The sequence below is a fragment of the Sesamum indicum genome, linkage group LG6 (genome assembly GCF_026168435.1).
Source record: "Sesamum indicum cultivar Baizhima isolate 11 linkage group LG6, ASM2616843v1, whole genome shotgun sequence".
NCBI lineage: Eukaryota > Viridiplantae > Streptophyta > Magnoliopsida > Lamiales > Pedaliaceae > Sesamum > Sesamum indicum.
The window spans coordinates 27,517,716-27,543,529 of NC_142662.1; the positions used below are offsets into that span (position 1 = coordinate 27,517,716).

A 25,814-nucleotide genomic window follows, 5' to 3' on the forward strand; every position below is an offset into this window, starting at 1 on the left:
ATGAAGGTCGCATGCAACAGAATCTTGCAATGCAAGTCTATTAGATGCATGGAAAACATTAAAAGCGACCTGCACAGCGCACAATACATTCAGTTGAGATTTCAATGGTAGAACTTTACAAAATGTACATTGCCTGTGACCGATATTTTGCTCATATACCCCATCAATAAATATATTGGTTCGGCTAGCATATTAAATTGGAAAATTGTACTGTGCATGCACCCAGGCGCTGGAAAAATATTTTCTCCAATACAGAAGGGGAGTGCAATCACAGTAGGAGGCCAAACTCTACCATATATGGATCCTAATGTCGTTGTAGAAGTGACCTAGATCTATATTGCAGGTTGGCCAAGGAGCCAACAACCATGCTATCGGTGGGAGTGTGGCAATTGTTAGAAGCTGCAATCTCCATCAAGTTCTTGATGACCAGAGATGCCGTGTCTTCCCACCTTTGACTGGATAAGTTGACTCCTACCCTCTTGCCATAACTTCCTTCAAACTCCTGAGACTTAGCTGTAGCCCTTTGTAGTACTGAATCAGGAAGTCCTGGAAATAATACCAACATCAGATCAACCACTTTGTTTTTCTTCTTCCTCTTCTTTCCTTTTCTTTTCTAATAATCTTAAATTGTGCGTCTTGGACAAAATGAGAAAGCAAAATTGATGAATTGTCTTCACGTTAATGGAGAGAGAGAGAGAGAGAAAGGAACTTCACATCCTTGAGGAAAGTTGACTTACCAGCCAATCGAGCAACATTTACACCATAACTTTTAGGGCATGCACCAGGTGTCAATTTGTAAAGGAATGTTACTTCCTCCAGGCCCGCAACTCCTGTTCCAACTCGGCACGCCATATGACAAAGGGCAACCTGAACAATGTAGAATCTGGACAACATAAGTTCCACTCCCAAGTGACAGATACATAGGTTTGGTACATAAATTCTCAGTGAATTAATAAAATCAAGATAGTTACTATTGTAAACCATAGAATTCAACAAATTGAAGATTACTAGAATTATATAGATACTTGAATGACTTCTGTGACATGAATCTTGATACAGAAAACATACAATATACTCTCTTATTCATGCAAGCTTATAACAATTTCTCCTCGTAATGGAAGAGGAATGATAAGAGTCTATGTCCAAGAATGCATCACCCTTTTACATGGTAGGGTAATACCGAATCAAGAACTTAAACAACACATTATAATATCATGTTACAGAATCAAATGTAAATATAGTTAAAGAGCCAGGAAGACAGAAAAGAGCCTACAAATCTCTCCTACGCAAAATAAAACCATGATTCGTCTGTTTCCATTTGACAAGAAAAAATGACATACCTTGGGATCCTTTTGGTAGTCAATAGCTAATCTATGATAATGTGTAGAAAACATTCCCCGACACTTTACTGTGTGAACAAAATGTTCAAGAACCGATGCCCTAACAAAAGAAATCAGGAAAAGGGAAGTCAATAAAATAATTAATGATAATGTCGAGTGAATAAAGCTGACACAAACACACAATGCACTATCTTGGTCCTCTCAACATTACTAATATGCCTGCAGGTGCCGGTTTCTTTCATCTGACTCGTATAATGCTTTGCATCCAGGTTTATAACAGAATACAAGGGGAGAAAGAAAAACCATAATCTGAATTCTCTTTAAGTTGGACATACGCAATAGCTTGCCCATCTGATGTTGATGTCCCTCGCCCCAGCTCATCCAATGCCACAAGTGAATTGCGGGTTGCTGAACTCTGCATCACCCATTGGCAATAGGTTAGAACATGATAAAGCATTCACATTGGTGCAAAAGGAAAGCCTTAAAAGATAGATGCTATAGCAAAAGAACAGAACTTTAAAGAATAACTAAAGTCTAAGAAATCAGATATCAAATGCATGTTTGAATCTGTCTTCGTCTTTAGCTTGAGATTTTTAGATCATTTACTAGAGAAGCTACATATGTACGCTTGATCAGAAATTATAAGTATCCATTTACCACAGTCATCTTACCAGCATAGAGGCAGTTTCCAAAAGCTCTGTCAGGAATGTGCTATGGCCAGCCATAATGTGATCTTTAGCACCCATTCGAACAAATATTCGGTCGATAGGAGACAATGCAAAACTTTCTGCTGGCACATCTGCTCCTATCTGTGAAGAATCAAAGTAATGCCATTGATAAAGCATAAAACTCCTTTTTAGTGCTACTTGAGATAAGAGTTCCAAAATCCAACCTGGGCCAAAATCACAGCCAGGCAAACTTGACGTAGAAGAGTAGACTTTCCTCCCATGTTTGGACCAGTAAGGACTATAACGCTCGCGTTACCAGAACCACCCAGTTTGAAATCATTGGTGACAAAGGTACCCTCGGCCAGTGTATCACTCCTTAGAACAGGATGACCTAGACTCTTAGCACTGAGGAATGGCACTTCATCAGAATGTGATGCAGATAGAACTGGACGACATGTTTTTCCTTCATAATATTCACTTGCAATTGATAAGCTGATTAAAACATCCAGTTCTGCGAAATAGCAGAGTCCCCACATGAGATATTCATCAATACTCATTCACCGGGTTAGAGAAATTACTGCAGTTTTGGATAAAGCAACATGACATCAGCCATAATTTTGAGCAAGGACTTTCAGTGGCAAATTCTGTGGGCAAAGCCAGACATGAAACGCAACTACTACCAAGTGACAGTTTCTCCTCAAGCACTATCCACAACCAAAGCTACTATGTAACATACATTTGCATGCAAATATTTACACAACTTTTTGTTATTGAATTCAGGTTGAATCAATTCATTTTTGCCCCTAGGAGAAGACATGAAAACAACAGTGGAAAACCAAACCATACAAGGTCATGAAACAAATATATTTCTTGTCTTTCACATAAGGGATGAGATATCCTCATAAGAACTAAAGATTTAGATAACAGATTAGTAAAAATGAGAACACAACCTCCACTCTACATTCAGAAGGGCATTAATACCTGCAACAGCAGAGACCAGTTGTCTCCATTTATTGTGGTTCTCGCAAAATCGTCCAATTAACCTCTGAAGAATGCTCTTCAATTTTGATTCCTTCTCAGATTCAGCTTGAGAAAGCTCCCCGATTAATTTTTTAATCACAGGAGTCCAGTACCTGTAGAAACCCTGCAATCAATGAATCCAAAGGAAAAGGAAGAAAAGGTTGAGATCCACAAAAGCAAGAAAACAATAAATTATATCTTAACGAGAATATGCTCAAAGATCTATAGATAAATATATGACCTGATTTCCATCAATCACAAAATAACATAACTATCTTTGTTTTGCAGGGTACTTGGTCACATATTTTGTTTATAACCTACAAATTTTCTACATGCCACCTGCACAAGCAGGCTAATTTACAATTTGAGATAACTTTCAACCATACAAAAGAAGAAGAAACAATATGGATGATAATTAAAGTCAAACCCAATAGGCAGTAGGATAATTTGTCCAAAATGCCATTGCAGTGTAATCAGACCTCTATCTGGAACAAGGAAGAATAGCTATAAACAACAAAACCTACTTCAGGAATAGCCACTGGTCTTACCTTCTTGGATGACCTCAACTCGTATTCCTTCGGAATACTTGGTGACAAACTCTCAGGCACTTCCAAAAGGTACGCATCCTTTCCAATCGTCACGTAACAAATCTACAAAATATTCAAAAGAAATAAAATCATGCAAGATGCTCACGAATTAAGATGACAAACTAGGCTACTTTGGAGATACTTACAGATGCATCTCCAAGTAATTTGCGTTGTTCCTTTAAATGCTTTCTGAGATTGGATTCAATGTCTTTAACTACTTGGCATGCAGCATCATACTCTAGATCTGCCCCCTCTCTAGGTATTACACGTCCCGAATGATTTGCTTCCTCCCAGTCAAAGGCCTCCTTGAAATGCCTCAAAATTGATTGAACATCAGGAACCCCTGCACCTGCAAACAAACTTGAAATATAAGATGCTAATCACCACGGCGAATAATGCAGGAGATATTTTTTCAGTTTATACCAGGCAATAATAGGTGATGCAACAGTCTAGACTCCACATTCTCTAAAATGGCACCAAAAGAAGAGCATGCATGGATCATTATTTCACACCCACGTAGAGCTGAAATGAACTCTTGCAGCTTCTTCTTTGCTGCATCCTCATACAGAACAACTTTATTTGCATTCCTGCCATTAGCTTCACTGTATTCACCAAAAACCATGAATAGAATCCCCTAAAGAAAACAGTAGGTAAGTTCCTTCAATAAATTAGGAAATCATAAGCCTGAAACTTTACCTGCCAGCAAAGATGCGTGCAAGCAAACGTTCCATGTCGGGGAGCTTGGATAACTCTTTTCTAAAGCCAAGCACATATGGTTTATTAACTCCCTAAAATAAGAACAATCAAGTAAAACTGATTAATGTATTTCAGGAAAACAGCAAACCAAGTGGACTATTACTATGTCTTATAAATGCCGAAGAAACAGAGCAAGATCAAAGAAGATAGAAGAAAAACATTATCATATACAGAAAAAGTGGATTTCCATAGAGGAGGCAAATTACCACAACCACCAACCTCTCAGAATCTTCAGTTTGTTAATTTTTAAGTAACAAAATTGATTTAAACACGCACATAGCAAAAGAGAATCTTAAAAACAAAATGCCAACTAGAAAAACAAGGCAAAAACTTTTCAAAGTCAAACAACCTTTAATTCTGCTATAGCATCCTGGCGTTCCTTAATGGACTCAAGATGATATAAGGGTCTTGCAAGCCAAGTTCTAAGTAACCTTTTACCAAATGCTGTGCCACAATGGTTCACTTGAGCATATAATGTCCTGCAGTGACAAAAAATGCCAGGGTAATGAAAATAACATAATGTTAATAAAGACAGTTCTGGAAAAAAACACAAACAAATCAATCCACATTACCCTGAAGAATCCCCATTTCTGCTGTTTTCAAATATCTCAAGATTTTCTAGTGCAGCTGCATCAAGAACCATATATGGTTTTTGAGTGATTTCACCAAAACCAGAACAAGGAAGCAACTCAAACTTTGCAAATCTGAGAAGAGTTTCATCCAGAAAAGCCTGCCTCAGATAGAAAAGAGTGCCACCAAGTGCCGAGAGTGCTTGGCTTCCATCCTCACCCACATTTATAAGGTTGGATAATACATCTGGTAAGCAGTTTCTGTTACCATCTTCCAATGAAGAATCACAGGGTTGCAAAGCAGTTTCAACCGCAGCAGAAAAACATGCATGATCACCAATTCGCTGATAGATGCTCGTGACTTCACAAATAGTTTTCTCAGCATTCCAGAATTCAGAGAAAGGAATCAGCTCATTAACCAGAGGATTTCTTGTATGTCTAAACAGTGCCTTTTCAGTCTCGGGACAGAGCAGCTTAGTCGGTTTTATAATCTCCACTGGCCGTAACTCAGCTAATAAACAGCATAAGGAACTGCAGTCTGCATCATCCCTGAACTGGTCAAAGGAGGAGTACTTAATCCCACAGAGAATCTATCTAAACAGAAGAAAAGAACGCACAAGATGAAGCCTTCAATCTACATGCATAACAGGAAGACTACACACCCCATAGGCAAAGAAACATATATTAGACAGAAAGGCATATATGCTCGACCAAGGAAATTTCATACATGCAATTTGCACCTAGTTCAAATATCGAACAAGTATAGACATGAGGAATATTAACACCATATAGTTCATCAACTTATTAATTTTAGATTGACTGCTGGTCCACAGGATAAAGACACCTATTTCTGTGCAAATCTGCACAATAGCAGCATATTGTAGACAAGACATGAAATTACGTATGTGTAAGAGCACTAGCATTCATGCAAAAGCTCTTTAAGTGCATTAGCTTGATATAATTAAGTTAGTCTCCAACCTGTCCAAGGATAATTTTACTGGTTGCAACATCAACCACACAGACACCAAGTATGTGAACCCCTTGTTGGTTTGCTGAAACTTGACAGCTTTCAGTCACTGCCATCAGATAAGAAGCATCAGGGTTGGTTGAAAGGCTTTCTCCCTCTGTTAAAGTTCCTTTTGACACCACGGCACATATCTCACGTTTCACAACCTGGAAAATAATTGGCAGAACTCATCAGCGCAGGGTTCAATATGATAAATTAAAGGAAATTTGTTGCCCAAGTGCTGAGATCGGTGTCAGACTGACCTTATCTTTAGATCCTTTCTCTCTCCTACGAAGCTCAAGCTGTTCGGGTGTCTCTGTTTGCTCCACAACAAGAACACGATAACCCTATCAATGTCAAATTATAATGCTGAAGTTCAACCTTCAAAGGTAGGGAAAATTAAGAATTGAGGGGCAAAAGAGATTGGAGCCGGAATAGCGTACAGCAAAAGATAACCTTTCTCGCCAGCTTCTCTACATTCATTGAGAAGTTCTTTTCTGGAAACCCACAGTGCGGTTGCTCTCCCTGAAAGCACAAGCAGATATTACATAGAAACTTCAGTGAAAAGTAATCTAGATAGGCGTATAGATATTTCAAGAAACTGAGAGACTTGGCGAGGCAAAACTTCTCCTTCCCCATCTCATTACATCCTTACTCTATAGAATGCATCCTGACATAAATAAACTACCAGAAATCACTGAGTACAGTACCTTCATATACTGCAAACCAAGTTCTTTTGCTCCAACATGTGCATCCATTTCAAAAAGTTCATAAAACTTGCCCATCTGGTCAATAATTAAAAGAATGGTCACACTTTAACATGACTGGAATGACTAATAAAACCAATAGCATCAACTTGCGACTAGAGATATCCGAATGCATTACCTTGAAAAAGAGAACCTTGTCCATATGCTTTGACTTGAATTCCCACCATTGCCTCTATTATTAACAAATGCATCCGATGAAACAATATTGTCAAAAGAAAGCTAGAACAAGTAACTAGAGGATTCAATTACCTGGCCACCTGTTAAACTTTTAACAAATTCCGGAGGCAAGTACAGGGTCCTTGGGTCATAATTTGCATCCCCAGGGCGCCTTCTATTGGCATCCCTACGATCTCTGTTTTAGTAAAGAAACCAGTTCAACATTTAAGTGAAGGCATATCTTTTGATAGGAAAGTAAAAAATGTGAAAGCCTCGGAACCATAAATGAATGTTAGCAGCATAAAAAAATTAGTGATTCTTTCATCAGCTCTGCTTGAGTATTCTCGGAGTAGAAAGAGCAAGAGATACAACAACTTACACCTCAAGGAAAGGCAACTTCTCTGCTTCACGTGTGACAAATCTTTCTGCTGCATCTCCCACAGTTGGGCTATCTCGAAGAGAGACCTTCCCACCTATAATAACATAATCTAATATTACTGTTGATGACACAAATAGTGCATTTACTTTACATCATAGACATTTTTTCAAAAGAAACCATTCAAACTAAGAAAAAAAATGGGACATAGTTACAAGAATTGGAGTATAAAAGGAAGGACATCAACAGCATAAAACCTAAGATCCCATATCAGACTTTCATTTATTTGCTCATGGCTGGTACTAGTCATCAAATTAACCAATGAAAAATCATGAGATATGAGTATATGCACAAAATGAGAAAATGACATCCAACATAAAGAGAACACAAAAGTTCTTCTTCTTCCTTTTTTTTTTAAAGGAAAACTGTAAGCACTTACCATCAGCACTAATTCTTGCAGTAGGCTCATTCCGCTTTTCTGAATTTCCAGCAAAAGAAACAGTAGAAACGCTATTCTCCAACTCTACCCCGATTTTGCTCTTCTTACGAGCAATTGATTCCGTTTTCCCTCTTCCACTCGCCTTTCGTTTACTGGAGTTCGTCTTCTTCCCAACACCACCTCTTCCACTTTCCTCTTCATTTTCCGAATCCATATCCTCCAAACAATCCTCATCTTCCGTTACTTCCTTTTCCTCCTTCTCCCCCCAATCCTCATCATCCGAATCATCTTGTAACTCATTGAGATCATCCTCCTCTTCATCTTCCACCACTGAAATCCTTCTTAGCCTCCGAAGCTTCTTCTTTGCCGGCTCCTCAATCCACTGGATCTTTTCCTCCAAAAGATTTAGCATTTCCTCCTCAGCATCATCATACTGCACCAAATGCTTTCCTGATATTTTATCAAACGACTTCACGCAACCTTCGTACCAAGACTTATCTAACGGCCAATACACTCTGATCCTCCTCTCAACAACCTCCGCCCCGTACGACTTCTTATCAGAGGTAGGATTTCCAGGAGAAGAAGAAGCCAAATTCGCGCCGATGACTAGGACAGGTTTCTTGCGCTTTGACTGGAGAGGTGAAGGAGTGATCGGGCTCGGGCTCGGGCTCGCACCAAGGTTAGGGTTTTGTTTGAAAATAACCGGCGACGGCGAAGGAGAAGACGATGATTCCAGTTTCTTAGGGTTTTGTTTAGAAACAACCGGTGACGGAGAGGGGGAAGGAGAAGACAATGATTCCGGCTTCCTAGGGTTTTGTTTGGAAACAACCGGAGACGGCGAGGGGGAAGGAGAAGATGATTCTGGCTTCTTGCCGAAGAATGCAGTGATTTGACGCTGTTGATTGACCAGCGGTGACCGCCCGTTGCTAGCCTTTCTCGATGGCGCCATCTGATTATTATTCTATACTAGTAACAGAGTGGAAACGAATGGAGAGCGAATCAGATACCTGGAAAGAGAGAGGGAGAGTTGAACGACGCCAGAGGTGTAAGAGGCGGGAGGTGGAGGTAGTTAAGAGAGAGCGCAGAGGGGAAAGGCGGGAATGAAAATGGCGAAGCGCGTCAGCCCGCGAGCTTTGGCGGGAACTTGGGAGAGAGCCATGCGGCGCGTGCTTCTCAACGTTCCCGTTCTCTGTTCTTGGGCCGCTCCTAATTCAATCCCCCAGAATCAATTATCAGGCCCAACAGAGATACTACAGAAAGACCAATTTGTCGGACCTGGGTTTTAGAAGCCTATACAGTCACCATTGTATTGGGCTGGATTCTCAATGTTTCGGGGATTCAATTTTCTGAGGCCCAATGATAGGCCCAGTAGATAGAACCACAAAACCCAAGGTGGCCCAACTTTGCACTGCTTTTCATCTTCACGGTGGGTTACTGACCAGTGACCAGCCACCAAATATTAGCTCAGAGATCTACTCCGATCGATACCTCTACCAATACTTTCCTCCTCCTGCTGTTATTCTCTTGTTTCTGTTTCTATTTTTTTTTGCTATATAATGGCTGCTCAATGGCTTTTCATTTAAGATATTCAAGAAAATTAACACTTTCTAGATCCGTACTGCTCTCCAATTTACTCGCCGGAAATGGCGGACTCTTCCTCGGCGCCGCCGAGTTACACTCTCCCGATTACGAACAAATCACGGCGTTACGAGGGGGAGGAATTCAAGGAAAGCAAGTTGATGGTAGCTCTTTGCCCTTGTGTTTTCTGTTTGATGCTTTTACTCGTAGTAGCCTCCATCGTACTCATTGTCAAATTCCGTTTATTTTGCCACACCCCTCTTCACTCTCTCCTCTTCAAGAAAGTTTGCCATTAGCCCGACGGCAAGATTTCATACTTTGCTTAAAACCCAAAACTTCGCTATATTGCTTCAATAAATTTAGGCCCTTCTGTAAGGATGTTGATTCAGCGCGTTCTGATTCTGATGTTGAGACTGATGGTGAGAATGAATCTTTTGTTGTTGATGACGCCGAATTCGAGACTGATCAAAAGGAGGTGGATAGGGTTTGTAAGGTGATCGATAAAACGTTTGCTGTAGATAGGAATATGGAGGCTGTTTTGGATGAGTGTGGGGTTAAATTGAGTCATGGTTTGGTGTTAGGTGTGTTGGAGAGGTTTAAGCATGCTCGCAAACCTGCATTTCGGTTTTTTTACTGGGCTGCTGAGAGGCCTGGTTTTGCTCATGATTCAAGGACTTACAATGCAATGATGAATATTCTTGGAAAGACTAGGCAGTTCGAGACCATGGTTTCAGTCCTTGAAGAAATGGGTGCGAAGGATTTGCTCACAATGGAGACTTTTAGTATTTGCATTAAAGCTTTTGCTGCTGCCAAAGAGAGGAAAAAGGCTGTTGGGATGTTTGATTTGATGAAGAAGTATAAGTTTAAAGTTGGTATAGAGACGATTAATTGTTTGTTGGATGCCTTGGGGAGGGCAAAGCTTGTGAAGGAAGCTCAGGTGTTGTTTGAGAAGTTGGAGGATAGATTCGCTCCAAACTTAAGCACATATTCTGTTTTGCTCAATGGTTGGTGTAGGGTGAAGAATTTGATGGAAGCAGGCAGGACGTGGAATTCAATGATTGATAACGGCTTTAAGCCTGATATCATTGCTCATAACACAATGCTTGAGGGGTTGTTGAGGAGTAAAAAGAGATCTGATGCAATCAAGTTGTTCGAGGTTATGAAGTCTAAGGGTCCACTTCCCAACATTAGGAGCTATACAATCTTGATTAAGTATCTCTGCAAACAAGGTAACTCGAAGGAAGCTGTTGACTACTTGGATGATATGCTTACTTCTGGATATGAGCCAGATGCTGCTGTATACACTTGCTTGATGACAGGCTTTGGGAATCAAAAGAAGATGGATATGGTGTATCGGTTGCTAAAGGAGATGAAGGAAAAAGGGTGCCCACCTGATGGGCGGATGTATAATGCTCTAATCAAGATGATGACGAACCGCCACCTGCCAGATGATGCAATTAAGATATATAAGAAGATGATCCAGAGCGGCATTGAACCATCCATTCACACTTATAACATGATAATGAGGTCTTACTTTTTTGCAAGAAATTATGAAATGGGTTGTGCAGTTTGGGAGGAGATGAGGAGGAAAGGTTGTTGTCCTGATGAAAACTCTTACACTGTTCTCATTAGGGGACTTATCAGACAGGGAAGATCCAATGAAGCCTGCAAGTATTTGGAAGAAATGATAGACAAAGGAATGAAGGCACCTCAACTTGATTACAACAAGTTCACAGCTGATTTTTGCCGGGCTGGTAGAGCCAATATTTTGGAGGACTTAGCCCAAAAGATGAAGTTTTCAGGAAACTCTGACGTTGCCAATCTCCTGGCAAAGTGGATGAGATGATGAAGACGAGGGTGAAGCAAAGAGATTACCTTAGAGTTGCTGGATTTTTTATTTGCCAGAATCACTGATGAACTCTTGAATTACAGTCTCACTGGTGCAGAGAACTTTAGAATTGTTGTGTGCTTGTTGTAAATGTTTGTAACATCATCATTGCTCAAATACCCACTGTATTACATAATTTGTTTGGTGAATTATATATCATTTGACAAATAATCTTTGGATCTCAGGAGTAATAACTGGCCAGTAGTAGGTCCATCACTAGCAATTTTTGGTGTTGTATGTTTATTTTCTGAGTTTCTGTCATCAACGTGTAATGCGTCTTTCAAAATGCTTGTGTGACCAAGTCCTGGATTGACACTGTTAAGCTACTGTTTGGTGTTTGGTTCAATGAAGAAACAACAGAACCAAGTAGATGTTTCATTACAAAACAACTTATTGAGCATTTGCAATTTCTTTCATATCTACACAATCTGAAATCTCTCCCAAGAACTCAAACCAATAAACAATAGAAAGAATAAATCAAGTGAACCAACCTTAATACAACTGAGAAATCCTAATCAAACCAAGTGGAGATATCATAAAATGAGGTTGAATTGGGAAGAGCATTTTGGTCCGGCAAGAAACTGGGACCGACATTTTCATCTTGTTGATACTGCTGGACTTCACTCTGTGAATGAGTACAAAGAGCAGCAATCTCCGCTTGAATTCTAGCCAGTTGGCATTGTGCATCATATATCTGTTGATGCAAAATAGTAATCAACCCAACGCAACCGTAGACCGGATCTTTTATTCTGCAATAAGCCTCATAGTACAAAGAATCAGCTGCTTCAGCCCTACGACTCACCGGCAAATCCTATTTTTCCCAAACCAACCAAATTAAAAACCAAGACCAAATTGCCACAGCTAAAGACTTCCTTGATCATAAAGAAGAAAATTATAATATATGTATTAGATAGAAGTACCTGGACTATCTTTCCAAAATTGCTAGCCCCAAAGATTTTGTGAACATAAGCAATTCGAGGATTATTGGCAGGGAAGTGGGGAGAGAAAATGCAGTCTAAAGGACATCTCCTCCTCAAATGCTTGCATGCTGCGGAACGGCTGGAATTTATTCAATCTTAATATATCAAAATCTTCTTGCAAGTCAGTCTCAGAATCTATGTCCTAAATATCTTGCTTGAGAATATAATCTAATGAGAGATTCTTCCGGCAGTATTTATGTAAAATCTTCCAACGGCTACCAAATTCAAAATCCAGTAACTACAAGGAAAGTTGCCGCTAAACTGAGAATGAGCGAAAACTTTAGTAAATTGTCCCAATCATGCAACATGCGTTTTTTGGAAACTACAGTTAATATTAATTAGGAAAGTGAGATTTAGCTCATGATTTTTTCCATTTCCTTTCCAGTAAATGGGCGTGATTTAGTTTCAATCCTTATGATTATACACATCACACTTATGCTAATTTGATGTTAATGACAAAATGGATTTGTTAATTATGGCATTAATACAAATAAACTGTACATCCATACTATAAAATATTCTAAACTTATATATAGACTTTTTTTTTAAACTGCACTTAATTTTTATATTTGTCAAAAATCTTGCATCTATAAACTTCCCTATTTATATAATATTATTTTAATTTTTTAGTATTCCTAATTTCATGGTGGATTTAGAGTCTTTTAACACTTTTATACATAGTATGGATCGAGATTATTTTAGTAAAATTAATTAGGACAAATTACAATGATATCTCCTAAGGTTTTGTATAATTACGAATATATTTTTGTTATTTAAAAAATTACAAATAACTCCCTAATGTTTGATAAAATTATGTAATCATTGGCTGGAGGTATGAAATTGTCAACTTTACCCTTACTATATTTTTTTAAATTAAAAATTTATAAATAAATCGAACGGGATGGATGAAAAAATTTTAAAAATTATAAAAAAAATTACCCCCTCAATCCATAAAAAAAATATTTTTTTAAAAATAAATAAAATTATAATTTTTAATCCACAATGGCATTTTGGTCAGTTCACTAAAAATAGATAAAAATCTAATGGAATGAGCTAATTGTTAGATGGCCCTAAAATCAAGAGGAAATTGATAATTTTCAAACAATGAGGGGTATTCGTAATTATGTCAAACCTCAAAAGAGGTAATTGTAATTTATCCATTTAATTATACTACATTATATTTTACCATTTATCACTTTTTATTCAGGATGTTATACTAATTATTAATGTTTAATTAGGCGTTGTGGCACGTCGTTCCTACGTGCATGTAACGAATAATTTTTTTAATACATTAAAATAATATTTAAATCAATAGATCACAATTAAAAATAAAAAGAAGAAAGAAAGAAAGAAAACTAATTCATCAATTAATGTAAAATTTGAAAAGTTAAATAAGTTAGTTATTTTATTGATTAAAGGGTATTTTTGACTTCATAAAAAATTGGTGTAGTTGTGTCTTTAATTGTCGTTTATGAGTGTGGAAACCCTTTTCTTTTTATACAGTTTAAATTAGTAATTTGTGGCACACTTTATGTGTGTGCAACTTCTATAAATATCATTTCAAATAAAATATTTATAAAATTTTATAACTTGATAAAGTATATATAAAATAATAAGTTAATATTAATTTTGAAAAAAAGTGAGAAAAAAATGAATGATTTTTTTAAAGAAGAAATAACTATTAAAAGATAAATAGCAATCTGTTCTTTTTTTTTTTTAAAAGATATTTTAATATTTAATTTAATATAAATAGCAATCTGTTCTTTTTTTTGTTAGTAATCTAACCATGCAGCTTTCTAACAATGTATCACAAGTTGCTAAAACTTCTAAATCTACTCTTCATTGGCTTATAAATAAAGGTCATTGTGCATTCATGAGGGTATCAAGTATTATTCATGCAATCAGTCTTTTCTCTTGATTTTCAGCAAGCTTCTCGCCCTATTTTTTCTCCAACATTATTCCCACTTTAAATTGATACTTTGTCAAGTCGTTTCAACTATTTAATTATTACTCTTACGTTATTTCAAATTTTCAATTATCTTTTCAGTAAATCAATTTTTGACGTAAGTATTAGAACTGTTTGTAGGTTAGTCCTCATTTTCAGTGAAGATTCTTCAACCATTGTGGTGTGTTAGATCTTGGTACACATTATTGGCGCAATTTGTGGGAGATTTGAGCTGGAGATGTAAGAAATATCCAACTTAGAAAATGGATGTGATAATGGCTTTCTTTAAGGGAACACTTCTCTCCTTGCTGCAGCAGGTTTTGTAGTTCCATTTCCAGAACAAACACTAAGGGATATCAACATCCCTGCTCTCACTCTTGATCCGACAGCCTTGCCTGCTACAACCAACCCGTTCTTCCTCTAACAGCTTTTCCAGTTCATCGCAAGACCGTCAACTCAGCCCTTCGGGGCTCCCAAGCTAAGGGAGCAATACAATCTTCTCACCAGGAGAGGCTCAACACATAAGGAAATCAAAGAACTGACAGGCCAACTCCAGCAGGACGAACCTACACTAGTTGATCTCGTTTGCAAGGAGAGGGCCAATCAAGAACCTCCATAAATATAGCATTCTCTCAAGAAAGAAGTGGTGGAACTCTGCCAACAGGTAAGGAAGGAGGTCCCGCTATTGGAGCGCGTATTCCCTTCAATGCAGATATTATAGCGGAAGAGCTGCTTGCTCACCTCAAGACGCCCTAGCACCAACTTGCTTATAATGGCACCACACTCCTTGCTAAGCACATCCACGATAAAAGATGGGATTATGAAGCCACCTCTTCTCTTCGAAATAGAAGGGAAGCACGAGGATAGTTGAATCCCATTGTCCCAGCACCGAGAATTTCACCCCACTTATTACTAGCTCAGCATGGATGCTGATGGCCATAAACAAACACCCTATTTTGTAGTGGTCCAAGGGTGTAGAGGAAGGACCAAAGCTTCCCACATCTAAATACTTTTCAAATACCATAGGGAGTACAAACATGATACGAATAGATGTCGCCAACTGAGATAGGATATAGAAAGGTTCATCTAAGCTGGTTATCTAAAGGACTACGTCTACAAAAATTGGCATTGTGAACTACAAGAGAAATGCACTAGCCATAGATATTCCCGTAGAAACGAGGATCAACTTGTTGATCCCTCTAGGAGGCAGTGCCGAGCGCCATAAGGATAAGACTCTTACTAAGGAGCAAAACACGAAAACGCACCGGCCAAAGAGGTGATCTACATGATAGTCGAAGACCTACTGATGGGACTCCTATGAAATCTAGGCGTGCACATCATCTTGCTGCCCAAATGATAAAGGAGATTGACCATAAAACAACCAGCAAGGGATCCCACGATCCACTTTGGATTTACTAATACTCAGGGAATTCATTAAGCCCATAATGGTGCTCTCGTTATTTCTATTGCCTTAGCTAACTATATGATTCAACATATTTTTGCAGATTCTGCAGCTCAATAGATATCCTATTTAATGAGGTCTACTGACAATACGTAGTTTTTTTCCTCACCCGTCAGTAAAATAGAAGTCACATTTTGGGAATATATAAATACAAATTAAGAACGTAGATGACGTGTGAACTAATTGTAATAGTTTCATTTTGTGGTGTTTTATGCGAATATATATATATATATATATTTATAATCTTGCAGGTGAGAAGTTAACTTGTTTGTTGTAAAGATGAGATTACGTATGTATATTCAACAAGAATTGTATTATGTGCATATATATATATATATATATATAAGTTAAGGTTTACTTTAAGTATAATATTTAAGGGGGATACAGTTGAGTACCATTAGAGGGTGCTACAGGGTGTTTTAAGGATAGTGCTAAACAAAGAATAAAAAACTCGTATTTTCACAAAAGTACAGTGCTAAAGATGTATTTTTCGAGTTTCACATATCAACATGCTCGTATAGGGTACTTTAAGGGTAATGGTAAATAAATTAACTTAAAGAACTCATATCTTTTACTATAATTTTTTCTATTTTTACTCTTTCTGAAAAATAATATAACATCTATAATGCCAAAAATTTAGATCATTAAAAATGTATTTCCTTAATCCATACATTAACAAGCCCCTGGCATGGTGTCAAGGGCCGCCGCACTCTCGGTACCCTTAAGGCACATTCGGCTATTCAACCACTCAACCTAACCGACCAACAACTTTCGTTGACAGAGGCTGGACTTTTGCAGTCTTAGAGTTTTAGGCGTAGGTCTTCTGTCTTGTACATGTTGTACGCTTGTAAATAGTTTTGTTTTCTCAGGAGAACGTTATGCCTCTTGGGTTGCGATGTTCAACATGTTCTGTATCTATTATCGTCAAAACAAAAAATCTTTTTAAAACTATTATAAGGGGGAATAAATTCTTGAAGCTTGGTGTAATCTACATACTAGTGTCCCTCTCAAGGTGATCCCCTTGCACTAGCATCATTTGTACAGTATATATGCATTCCGCTATTCATAAATCCACATTCTGAAACATGTGTTCAATTTGCTGCTTATTGTTGCTGATTTCGCATTTTATGTTGATATTCTTGTCGGCACGTGGTGCTAGTGTCGGCAGGAGTTTTGTTATTGTGTTGCTATTAGGCAAAAGTAGTCATTTACCATAGACTGCTAGTCACACGGTGTCGTTTCCTCCGCATTGCGGAAGGCACCTCGTGAGAAATGGTATCAAAGCCTCGGTACCTTCATGTGATCGAAGCGGGTTGCTGCGACCCAAGCAAATTCTACTGTGAGAATGGCAGACCAAGATGCTGAGAGCCCCATATCAACGGTCCCACCTAATGGTCCAAGAAATAGCAGAGCATCAGAAGAAGACGGGTTTGATTTGGTAAAGATATATGTCCGCACATATTTGATTTGACAACATGAAAAAGCAGACTATCAGAAGAATGGGATATGGCGTGTGACGTGTTGAACAAATTCGTATTTTCTAACAACAAATACATTTAGTTTTTAATTCACTTAAGAAAATAAATGATTAAAATATATAATACATAATTAGAATGTTAAATATGTAATTTAAAATCCTCGCACATCAATATACTCCCAGCATGGGATGGGTTCAGGATAGTATTCAACAAATAAACTAAAAAATACGTATTGCAAATTTCACTACATTTTACTCCTATTTAGAGAAAATAAATTATTAATGTATATAATGCAAATTATTAAAGTGTTAAAAATTAAATTTTCAAATTCTACACATTAACATACCACTAACATAGGGTGCCCAGAATGTTGTGGTCAACAAATAAACTTAAAACACTCGTACTTTTGATTATAAATTTCTCTATTTTTTACTTTTCTTTGTGAGCATAAATTAATGAAGTATATAATGTAAAACGCACATCAACATGCCAATAGTTTGGGATATGCCGAGAGTAATGCTAAATAAACATATATTTTTTATCCTGCTTAGCAAAAATAAATCAAATAAATTCAACAATACAAAAGACTAGATAGTAAAATATGCATTTTTCGAACTTCACACATCAACATACCTTAAATAAAGGGTATTCTGATAGTGGTGTTGAAAATAGAAATTTAAAAAGCTCGTATTTTCTACTACAATTTTCTCTAGTTTCTTACTCTTTGTGAAAATAGATTAACAAAATATATAAATAAAATAATTAGAATATTGAAAATGTATTTTACAAACTTGACACATCAATATGCATCCAGTACAGACGTGTGCTAGGTAGAGTTGACAAACATATAGATGAAAAAGGAACTTGTATTATTCTACTACAAATTTCTTTACTTTTAACTCATATTAAGTAAGATATATAAAACAAAGAAAGCATTAAAGATGTATTTTTCAAATCTCGGATCTGTTCATACACCTATGTTGATGGTCCTTCATAACGAATAAACTAAACAAACTTTTTTATCATTTAATATTGTGAAACATATATAAAACGTACAATTAAAAACTTATGTATTTTCTATAATGTTATTTTATATTCATACCTTGTAAAAAATAAAAATATTTCTCAATTTTATTGAATTTTCTGTTATTGCCATTCAGTATAAATTAAATATTTCTAAAAAAATTTATGCTTAACAACAATGCACTTGCATTTTACTAGTTGGTAGAAATAAGGAAATGTACAAAAGTTAGAAATTTTACTTCCTTGGACATAAAATGAATACCAGTCTTTCTTGCTTTAGGTAAAATACAAGTATAATCTTTCATATCATACAAAGAATGCTGAAATTCTACAAACAATGAGTGCTAATTTACATTTTAAAAAAAATCTTCTAAAACCCGTTAGGCATATTCATAAGACAATCTGAAACAGGTTCGTCGCTATGAAACAAGTCCAAGATAGGTTTATCGGGCGAACTCTTTTGTTGATATCAACTTCAATGGTATCGTATGATACACCACTTCGACTGCATCAGTCGATGACCGATATTAGCTTAAATCATGCTTCCTTTGCTCTAATGTCAACCTGAGGAAAACAAAAGGACGAGTCTTTATGAGTAATACACAACGCAATTGTAACATAGAATCTATGGTCTATCCATACTCGTTTATTAAGCCTTAAGGCGCTAGAGTCTATATTTGGTTTTTCAGTTCTATGCTTATCTAAATAACATCGTCTCACTAAGAATAGTGCGGGAAACTAAAGGTCGAAATAGGGATTTAAACACTCAACTAAAACTGCTTCACTTTGATTGCTTAAAAAAATGCATTTTAACATCATCTAGAACCAAAGTACTGTATCTCTCTCTTCCCTATTGTCATTTTCTAACGAAAAAGCAACCGTTGTCCCTATCATTCCCTCTACAAATTTTTCCCCATATTTAAAATTCAAGAAATGACAAAACTATTGGATTTTTCTTTGTACGCTACAAGAACTCGATGTGTGACTAATTTCTATAGAATCTTCACATTCTCACTATTCTCATTTGGAAGACATAGGATTATGAATTTTGAGACAACTTTAAATGTGTTGGACGCGGGAGACATTAGAGTTGAGGCCTACACGGGAGATCATCCTCCAGTATTTTTGTTGATTTATTCTTGATTCATAAATTGTGTTAGGTTCCCATGTTGCTGTCTCAAAACTTTTTGTCTGCCAAAACATTTATAATTCTTGTACAAATTTTACAAAACCACCATATTTGTTCACATTATTAACATCTGGACTTTGTAGGTGCATCACAACAAAATTTATTGGAATATTGTTATTATACAACCACAAATTAATTCACTTGTGAACTTAGAAAATAAAATAGCACATACTAAATTGATGAATATTTGTCTAGATGCCAAGTATATTTATTATTTTCATAATACCTATGACTACGTATCTTAAAAAGCTTTCTCAACATCTTGACAAGTACAAGCATTAATAATACATGTCTCTTGTTATTATTTATCACAACAAAAATTAATTATGCACTTCTTTGAAAACCAAAAAATATATTTTACATCAATCCATTTTTTCAAAAATAGGAAACGACGTCATCTTAAGTTTTTCAAAGAACTAAAAAAAATATTTTAAATCAGTTATTAGTTACAAAAGTAAAATATTTAACATATTTATAAGGAAGTGAAAAATTACGACATTTCATGCACTTTCAAAAAGCAAGTAGAAGAATAATGATTAAATACATTCCAAACTTTGTCCATTTATACTTCGTTTTCTTTGAAGAGAAATTAGTACACACTTCATACCGATTTTGAAAACTTCATAGGGTAACAAAAAAACATTTGGTATGAGAGAACAAATCATTGAGTAAAAAAGAAAACTAAATTGTGGGTAATATAAATAAAAAGAAAAAAAGTTCTCCATTTGAATAATAAAAAGAAAAAAAGTTTTCCATTTTAATAATAAAAAGGAAAAAAGTTCTCCATTTTAATATTTACTAAGTTACCAAAAGTTTGTGCTCCTTAAAAATCATTTAACAAAATTTGAAATTACAAATATTTACAAAAAATTACTCATCTTGGAAGAGAAATTTAAATTTGGCATCTAGACAACCATTCAACATTTTAGCATATAGCATTTTATTTTCAAGGTTCACAAATCAAATAATTCGTTGTTGTATAATATAAATTTTCCAACATATTTTTCTATGATACACCTGCAAAGATGATGATGTTAATAACATAAATGAATGTGGTTTCTGTAAAATCACACAAGGATAATAAATGTATAACAACAAAAAATTTCGAAACCACCACATGAAGAAAACCCAACTAATAAATGAATAAGAAATAAGTCCACAAAGAGAGAGGAGGTTTGTTCTCCAATTTAAGTCTCAACCCAATGCTTGCATCCTCCACATTTTGAGCAACCTCAAAATTCAATGATCCCATTATTTCCAAATCAAAATGGTGACAGTGAGGGATTTCCACAGAAATTAGTGCAGTAAACTCGAGTTTTGTAGTTTACAAAGTGTAAAATCAATAGTTTCAACCTTTCTCGATTTAAAAATATGGAAAAAAAATCAGGAGAGAAGAATTAATTGGGCGCTGGTTACCTTTCGTTAGAAACATGAAGAGAGGAAGATGAAGATACAACTACCATTAGGTTCTAGAATGTCGTCAAAATGCATACTTTTAGCAACCAACGTGTGTTTCAATTGAGCGTTTAAATCCGAATTAAGCCTTTTGTTTCCAGCACTATGCTTAATGAAACGAAGCCATTTAGTTCGCACATAACTTGCCAACCAATATATTCTAGCCCCTCTGTGTTTCAATAAACGAATATATATCACTTATACTTACTTATATGCTTGACTTGCATAATCAGATACATTGGATGTTATATACTAACTAATGCTTCATGTGAAGAACCAAATAAATGCATGTCACATGTATTACTAGAAAATGATATACCAAGTAAGGTGAAACCCTTTTATAATTGTATGCTACATGCGTTGGGCGCAAAGAAATAGCCTCCATAGTACATGGATAAAACTAACACACAGAAGAAAAGAACATCGATAAATCATTAAGGCATTCTTTGAAAGGCATAAGCAACAGAATTATGAAAAAACTAACACAGAAGAAAAGAACATCGATAAATCATTCAGGCATTCTTTGAAAGGCATAAGCAACAGATACTGCATAAGGAAGAAACGTTTTCGGATGCACATCACAAAAATAATTACGTGGGTTCATCAACTAGGGGACTAGCAATTGGTTTACGAAACTTCATCACAGTCGAGTTAAGATCTCTTAAAGTAAAGCTAAGCTCAAATAGATGCAGAGAGTGGAGGGATGGCACTTAGATTTCAGAGAATCACATTTATGCATCAAGACCCACATAGGTGAAATTGATTGGTATCAAAGATAACACTAGGAAAAGCATATACATTACTTACTGCTCCTAAAATAGATCGCTGATTTCGTTACCTACATACCTTTCCAAAGATTTCAATAAGGACCAAGAGTGGCATGACAATGAAACCCATAGAAAGGGAGCTGCATTAACCATGATCACCTATAGGCGAAATAACCGACATTTTCCGACCACAAAGTCATTTCATAGCTATAAATATAATAAATTCAAAAGAAAAGGAGGTCACATCCACAAAACTGATAGAAAATAGAGATTTTAAAAACTCTAAAGTTGTCGAGACAAAGCAAAAGCAAGCCAAAAAAGTGAGTCAAAGATTTCTCAATGTGAACTATCCAATTCAATTAGAAAGACAACTACGTGAAAGCAGATTGGGTTCCGGAAAGTCATGGAATCAAAAAGGATATCATTAGTTGAGGCGTTACTTACAAGGATGAATGCACATAAAATATCATGCCTTATCTTTTCAAGAAATTGAAAAACGACCTGCCTCGAGGATGAAAAGTGTCCACTGCAATCAATCATCAGTCGACATACATAACTAATAGATGTATGTGATCGTACAGTGAATATTCAACTGTGGGGGCAGAAAACGATTTTGTAGCTAATCATATATATAAGCTAAACAATCTTTCCCAAGTATAATTCAGGAAAAAATGTAATGCATCACCTAATATCATATAAAAATATAAGAAAGTGCGTTTTCTTTCTCTTGTTTCTTTTCTTTTCTAATCTTCCTTTTGTTTTTTCTTTTGGTGGCTTGGGAATTGGAGGGTGTAGATACTTACACCTATGTTTTCAGTTACATGGCTTCCACCATGTCACATTTAAAAATCTGAAAAATATTTATTGAGACAGAGTAATTAGTTACCTGGCGATACAGTGTAGGTAATGTATTCTTCATTTTCACTAGAAGTTCTAGAAGCACTGGTGCCTGAAAATAGAAGAAATTAAATTATTTCCTGAAGTGAAGTGTGGTGACATAATCCACAATCACCAGTAGAATCATAGTTAAGACATAATAATTTGTTCACCACAAGAATCAAAATTTCAATAACAAAACTGAAAATAAGAAAACGGGGTGACCTCTCCGAATGCGACCTCTCTGAATGCCAAGAAGCCAGGAACACAAGATGATGAATTAACGAGTCATTTTTTGAGAAACTCCAGTCAACCCCACCCACGTACTTGAGGACTGCGAAAAAGCAAGAAATTGAGTGAATCTTGGATTGTCTCCTGGCTGTAATTTCAGAACCTCAGGGTCCTCTGCCATTGTCACCTTCAATTCTAAATATGAAGGTTAGGCCTCCTCATAACCAGGAACTTCTATGCAAGAAGCGGCAAAAAGTAAAATCTTGCAGTGATCAATTTCAAGAATCTTGAGGAGCCCCCTTCTAGCTCTCCAATTGACGGGGCCCAGATCCTGAGGGGGAACATTAAATTATAGTCAATTTGAGTCTGAACCAAACGCTAGAACTGGGGATGGGCCAGAAACTACACCGCACGAGATAAGAGAAAGTCATTTACACACAAATGCATTTGTTAAAAAGTCAAAGAGATAAAGGAACCTAAGAGAAAGTCATTTACACGCAAACACATTTTTTAAAAATCTAATAGATAAAGGAATTTTGAAACCGACGACACAATACAGGGGAAAGGACAGCCATTTGCTTGAAGGGATTATATGTACAAGTCAAATATTCACTATGTCCTAGTGAGTGTTCCACTGTCTTGATAGCAGAGGGTATACGAGAATTACTGTCTAAAATGATGGGTACAAATTTTTTGGGTGGATAAGTGGCTCAAGAGTGTTAAGTAGTGCTACCATCTAGGAGTTGCCTATGGTTCAGAAAGTCGCAGCAAATTGTGTCCCGTCTAAACCTAATTTCTATCACTGTGATGAAATTCATTACGGTATGTAGCTTCTCGTAATTCAGGTGTTTTTCCATGAAACTCATGTATAGAAATCCAAAGGATTCCCCACGGACATTCCCCAGCTGAGCTATGAACTCAACATTAACTATAGTAAATGGGCGAGATGACTGGCGTAATCAAAGTCTTGAAGTTTCTACACTATATAGCTATGAGTATCTAATCAAACAGAATTTAACGAAGCAAGCAACTGATGGAGCACCTTCACGCTACATCTAATCAGGAACAATGCATGTTACCATTGGAGTACTAGTATAAGAAACCATACCTATAAATGTACGAGGAACAACTCCAGGAAATTCCAAGTGATCATACTGACATGGCCACAAAAACAAACACAGACAAACAAAAATTAATAGAATACTCCACCAAAACACAGACAAACAAAAATTAATAGAATACTCCACCAAAACAGTAAATATTTGTAACCGAGCAAAAGATCTAGCTTTACCTTCTCTATCTGATGCCGATGATATAATATGTCGTGCCTTGCCTAAACGATAGAAGCACACATCTTTAAGATTCTTGGTCCTCAATTTTCATCAAGACCAAACAAATAAAAGAAACCACTTATATCCGAGAAAAAAGTAAAGAAACCCAAAATCCTCAAAAACCCCAAAACAAAATTCAAACAAATATTTGACCGAACACATTGTTGATCTGATAAGAGATCAAGAAAAGAAGTTTTGAAAAACCCCAAACCCGAAAATAAAAACAAATAATCCGCGAATTACATAACAACTTCAAGATTCTTGGCCATTTATCAGTTTTCATCAAGACCAAAAAATAAAAGAAATCCATATATTTCCAAGAAAAAAGTAAACAAAAACCCAAAATCCTGAAAACCCGAGAACAAGTTCAAACAAATATTTCATCGAACACATTCTTGAAAAAACAAAAATTCTGAAAATCCCAAAAAGAAGATCAAGAAGATATTTCCAAGAAAAGAAGCGTTGAAAAGCCCAAAACCCCAAGAACCCTGAAATAAAAACAAATATCCGCGCATTACATCGCACCTGAACATTGAAGCTTTCTTCGACCTTTGTGTAAGGTGCCATGAACACATAAAAAGCGGCAATCGGACCCAACAACAGATCATAACCTTATTGCAAACCATTCGCAAGCAAATTCATTAGCAATTTAAGTAAACAGCCAGAACTGAAACGTGATTAAGGTTGCTCTGAATCGTCGTACCATAAAGTTGCATGAATTTGGAATTGAGAGCCATTCTCATCGCTATGGAGTGCGAATCCAGAATATGGTGGTGAAGATGGCATGACTGATGAGTGGGACACGCTTTTTACAATCACCCCCAACTTATCCAGTTAATTCAAATCGTACCGCAAAGTTACCGTTTTTAAATTACGTTTAGCCCCTTCAACTCTTCAAATTAGCATTGTCCCCCTTCAGTTATATTTATATGACACACTACCCCTCTCAAATCTAAAAATAGACACTTTAACCACTGTCTGTGAATGGCCTGTAAAAAAAATAAACAAATTTCGAAATTAAAACAACAAAGATATAATATGAAGAATTCATTGGGAAACTTTTGAATCGATTTTAATATAAGTGTATGTCACCATGAGAAACTAAATATCAATATTTGCCTTAAAAAGGATCGACATATTTTCTCTTTTATGATATAAAATAAATTTTGTTGATATAAATAAAGGAAAAATGCAAGTAACTCCCTTATGATATCGCAAATGAGTAAATTATCACCTTATGAAAAAATAAATAGCGATTTACATCCCTATATTTGTTAAAATACAACAATTTACTTCCCTATATTTTTTAAAATGAAGCAATTTACCTCACTGTATAAGGAGGTAAATTACTTCATTTCAAAAAATGTGAGGGAAAGTAAATTGCTATATTTTTTTATAGGAGAATAACATGCACATTTTCATTATCACAGCAGGTAAATTGCTATTCACCCATATTAATAACATGCAACATGTTGCCAAGAGAGCTAATCTTTCTCATTGAATCAGAGGAGGAGAATGTGTTCGAGAATTGGGTTCTTGGGGCGGGGGGAGAGTTGATCTCTGAGTTAACGTCGTTATGTTCTTCCTCTATGACCTAGTATTTATATATTTATTTATAGAGAAGCATTGCAAGTAGTGTTGACTCCACCGTTGGCGGTGGGGTGGGGGTTGGGGTATGGGGGGAGAACTGATATCACAGGAAATCAAAATCTAAATTATGCTAAATATTTTTTGATAAAATAAAGAAAAAAATCTAACTAAAATAGAGTAAAATAAAGAATTTCTTAGCGTGAATTAAAAAAAAAATCACTTAATTTTAGAATGTAAATCATGTTCATAAATTAATAATTTTTGCTATTAGAATATTACAAATTTATATTAAATTTATAGATTAATTATACATAGACGTCATCTGAAAATACGAAAT

At 36.1% G+C, this 25,814-nt stretch overlaps 3 protein-coding genes across 5 annotated transcripts; 1 reads left to right on the plus strand and 2 right to left on the minus strand.

The window, feature by feature from the left end:
- Window positions 1–51: 51 nt before the first annotated feature.
- Window positions 52–8,921, minus strand: MSH6 (MUTS homolog 6). Its single transcript, XM_088881208.1, has 21 exons — window positions 7,685–8,921; window positions 7,249–7,342; window positions 6,963–7,065; window positions 6,832–6,885; window positions 6,657–6,731; window positions 6,403–6,471; window positions 6,210–6,293; window positions 5,919–6,113; window positions 4,944–5,494; window positions 4,721–4,850; window positions 4,312–4,403; window positions 4,039–4,217; window positions 3,762–3,964; window positions 3,577–3,678; window positions 2,990–3,152; window positions 2,233–2,519; window positions 2,012–2,149; window positions 1,676–1,755; window positions 1,341–1,440; window positions 738–867; window positions 52–546 (listed from the first exon to the last, which is right to left on the minus strand). Exons 1-21 carry the CDS (start codon window positions 8,631–8,633, stop codon window positions 305–307), a joined length of 4,020 nt encoding a protein of 1,339 aa, XP_088737334.1. The 5' UTR covers window positions 8,634–8,921; the 3' UTR covers window positions 52–304.
- A 170-nt stretch (window positions 8,922–9,091) lies between these two features.
- On the plus strand, window positions 9,092–11,329 carry LOC105163051 (Pentatricopeptide repeat (PPR) superfamily protein). The gene is given in 2 exon segments (XM_011081259.3): window positions 9,092–11,100; window positions 11,103–11,329. Coding segments are annotated over 2 exon segments (1,923 nt in total). The 5' UTR covers window positions 9,092–9,251; the 3' UTR covers window positions 11,177–11,329.
- Window positions 11,330–18,281: 6,952 nt separating this feature from the next.
- Window positions 18,282–24,699, minus strand: LOC105163050 (dol-P-Man:Man(7)GlcNAc(2)-PP-Dol alpha-1,6-mannosyltransferase-like). Of its 3 annotated transcripts, XM_088882145.1 has the most exons (9): window positions 24,591–24,699; window positions 24,413–24,498; window positions 23,848–23,889; window positions 23,665–23,710; window positions 22,744–22,887; window positions 22,551–22,659; window positions 22,336–22,398; window positions 21,529–21,608; window positions 18,282–18,602 (listed from the first exon to the last, which is right to left on the minus strand). In XM_088882145.1, exons 1-5 carry the CDS (start codon window positions 24,628–24,630, stop codon window positions 22,859–22,861), a joined length of 243 nt encoding a protein of 80 aa, XP_088738271.1. In that variant the 5' UTR covers window positions 24,631–24,699; the 3' UTR covers window positions 18,282–18,602; window positions 21,529–21,608; window positions 22,336–22,398; window positions 22,551–22,659; window positions 22,744–22,858. The 3 variants fall into 3 exon arrangements, with proteins under 3 accessions (XP_088738271.1, XP_088738269.1, XP_088738270.1); XM_088882143.1 differs by lacking the exon at window positions 21,529–21,608; XM_088882144.1 differs by having other exon boundaries at window positions 18,282–21,608.
- Between the last annotated feature and the right edge of the window lie 1,115 nt (window positions 24,700–25,814).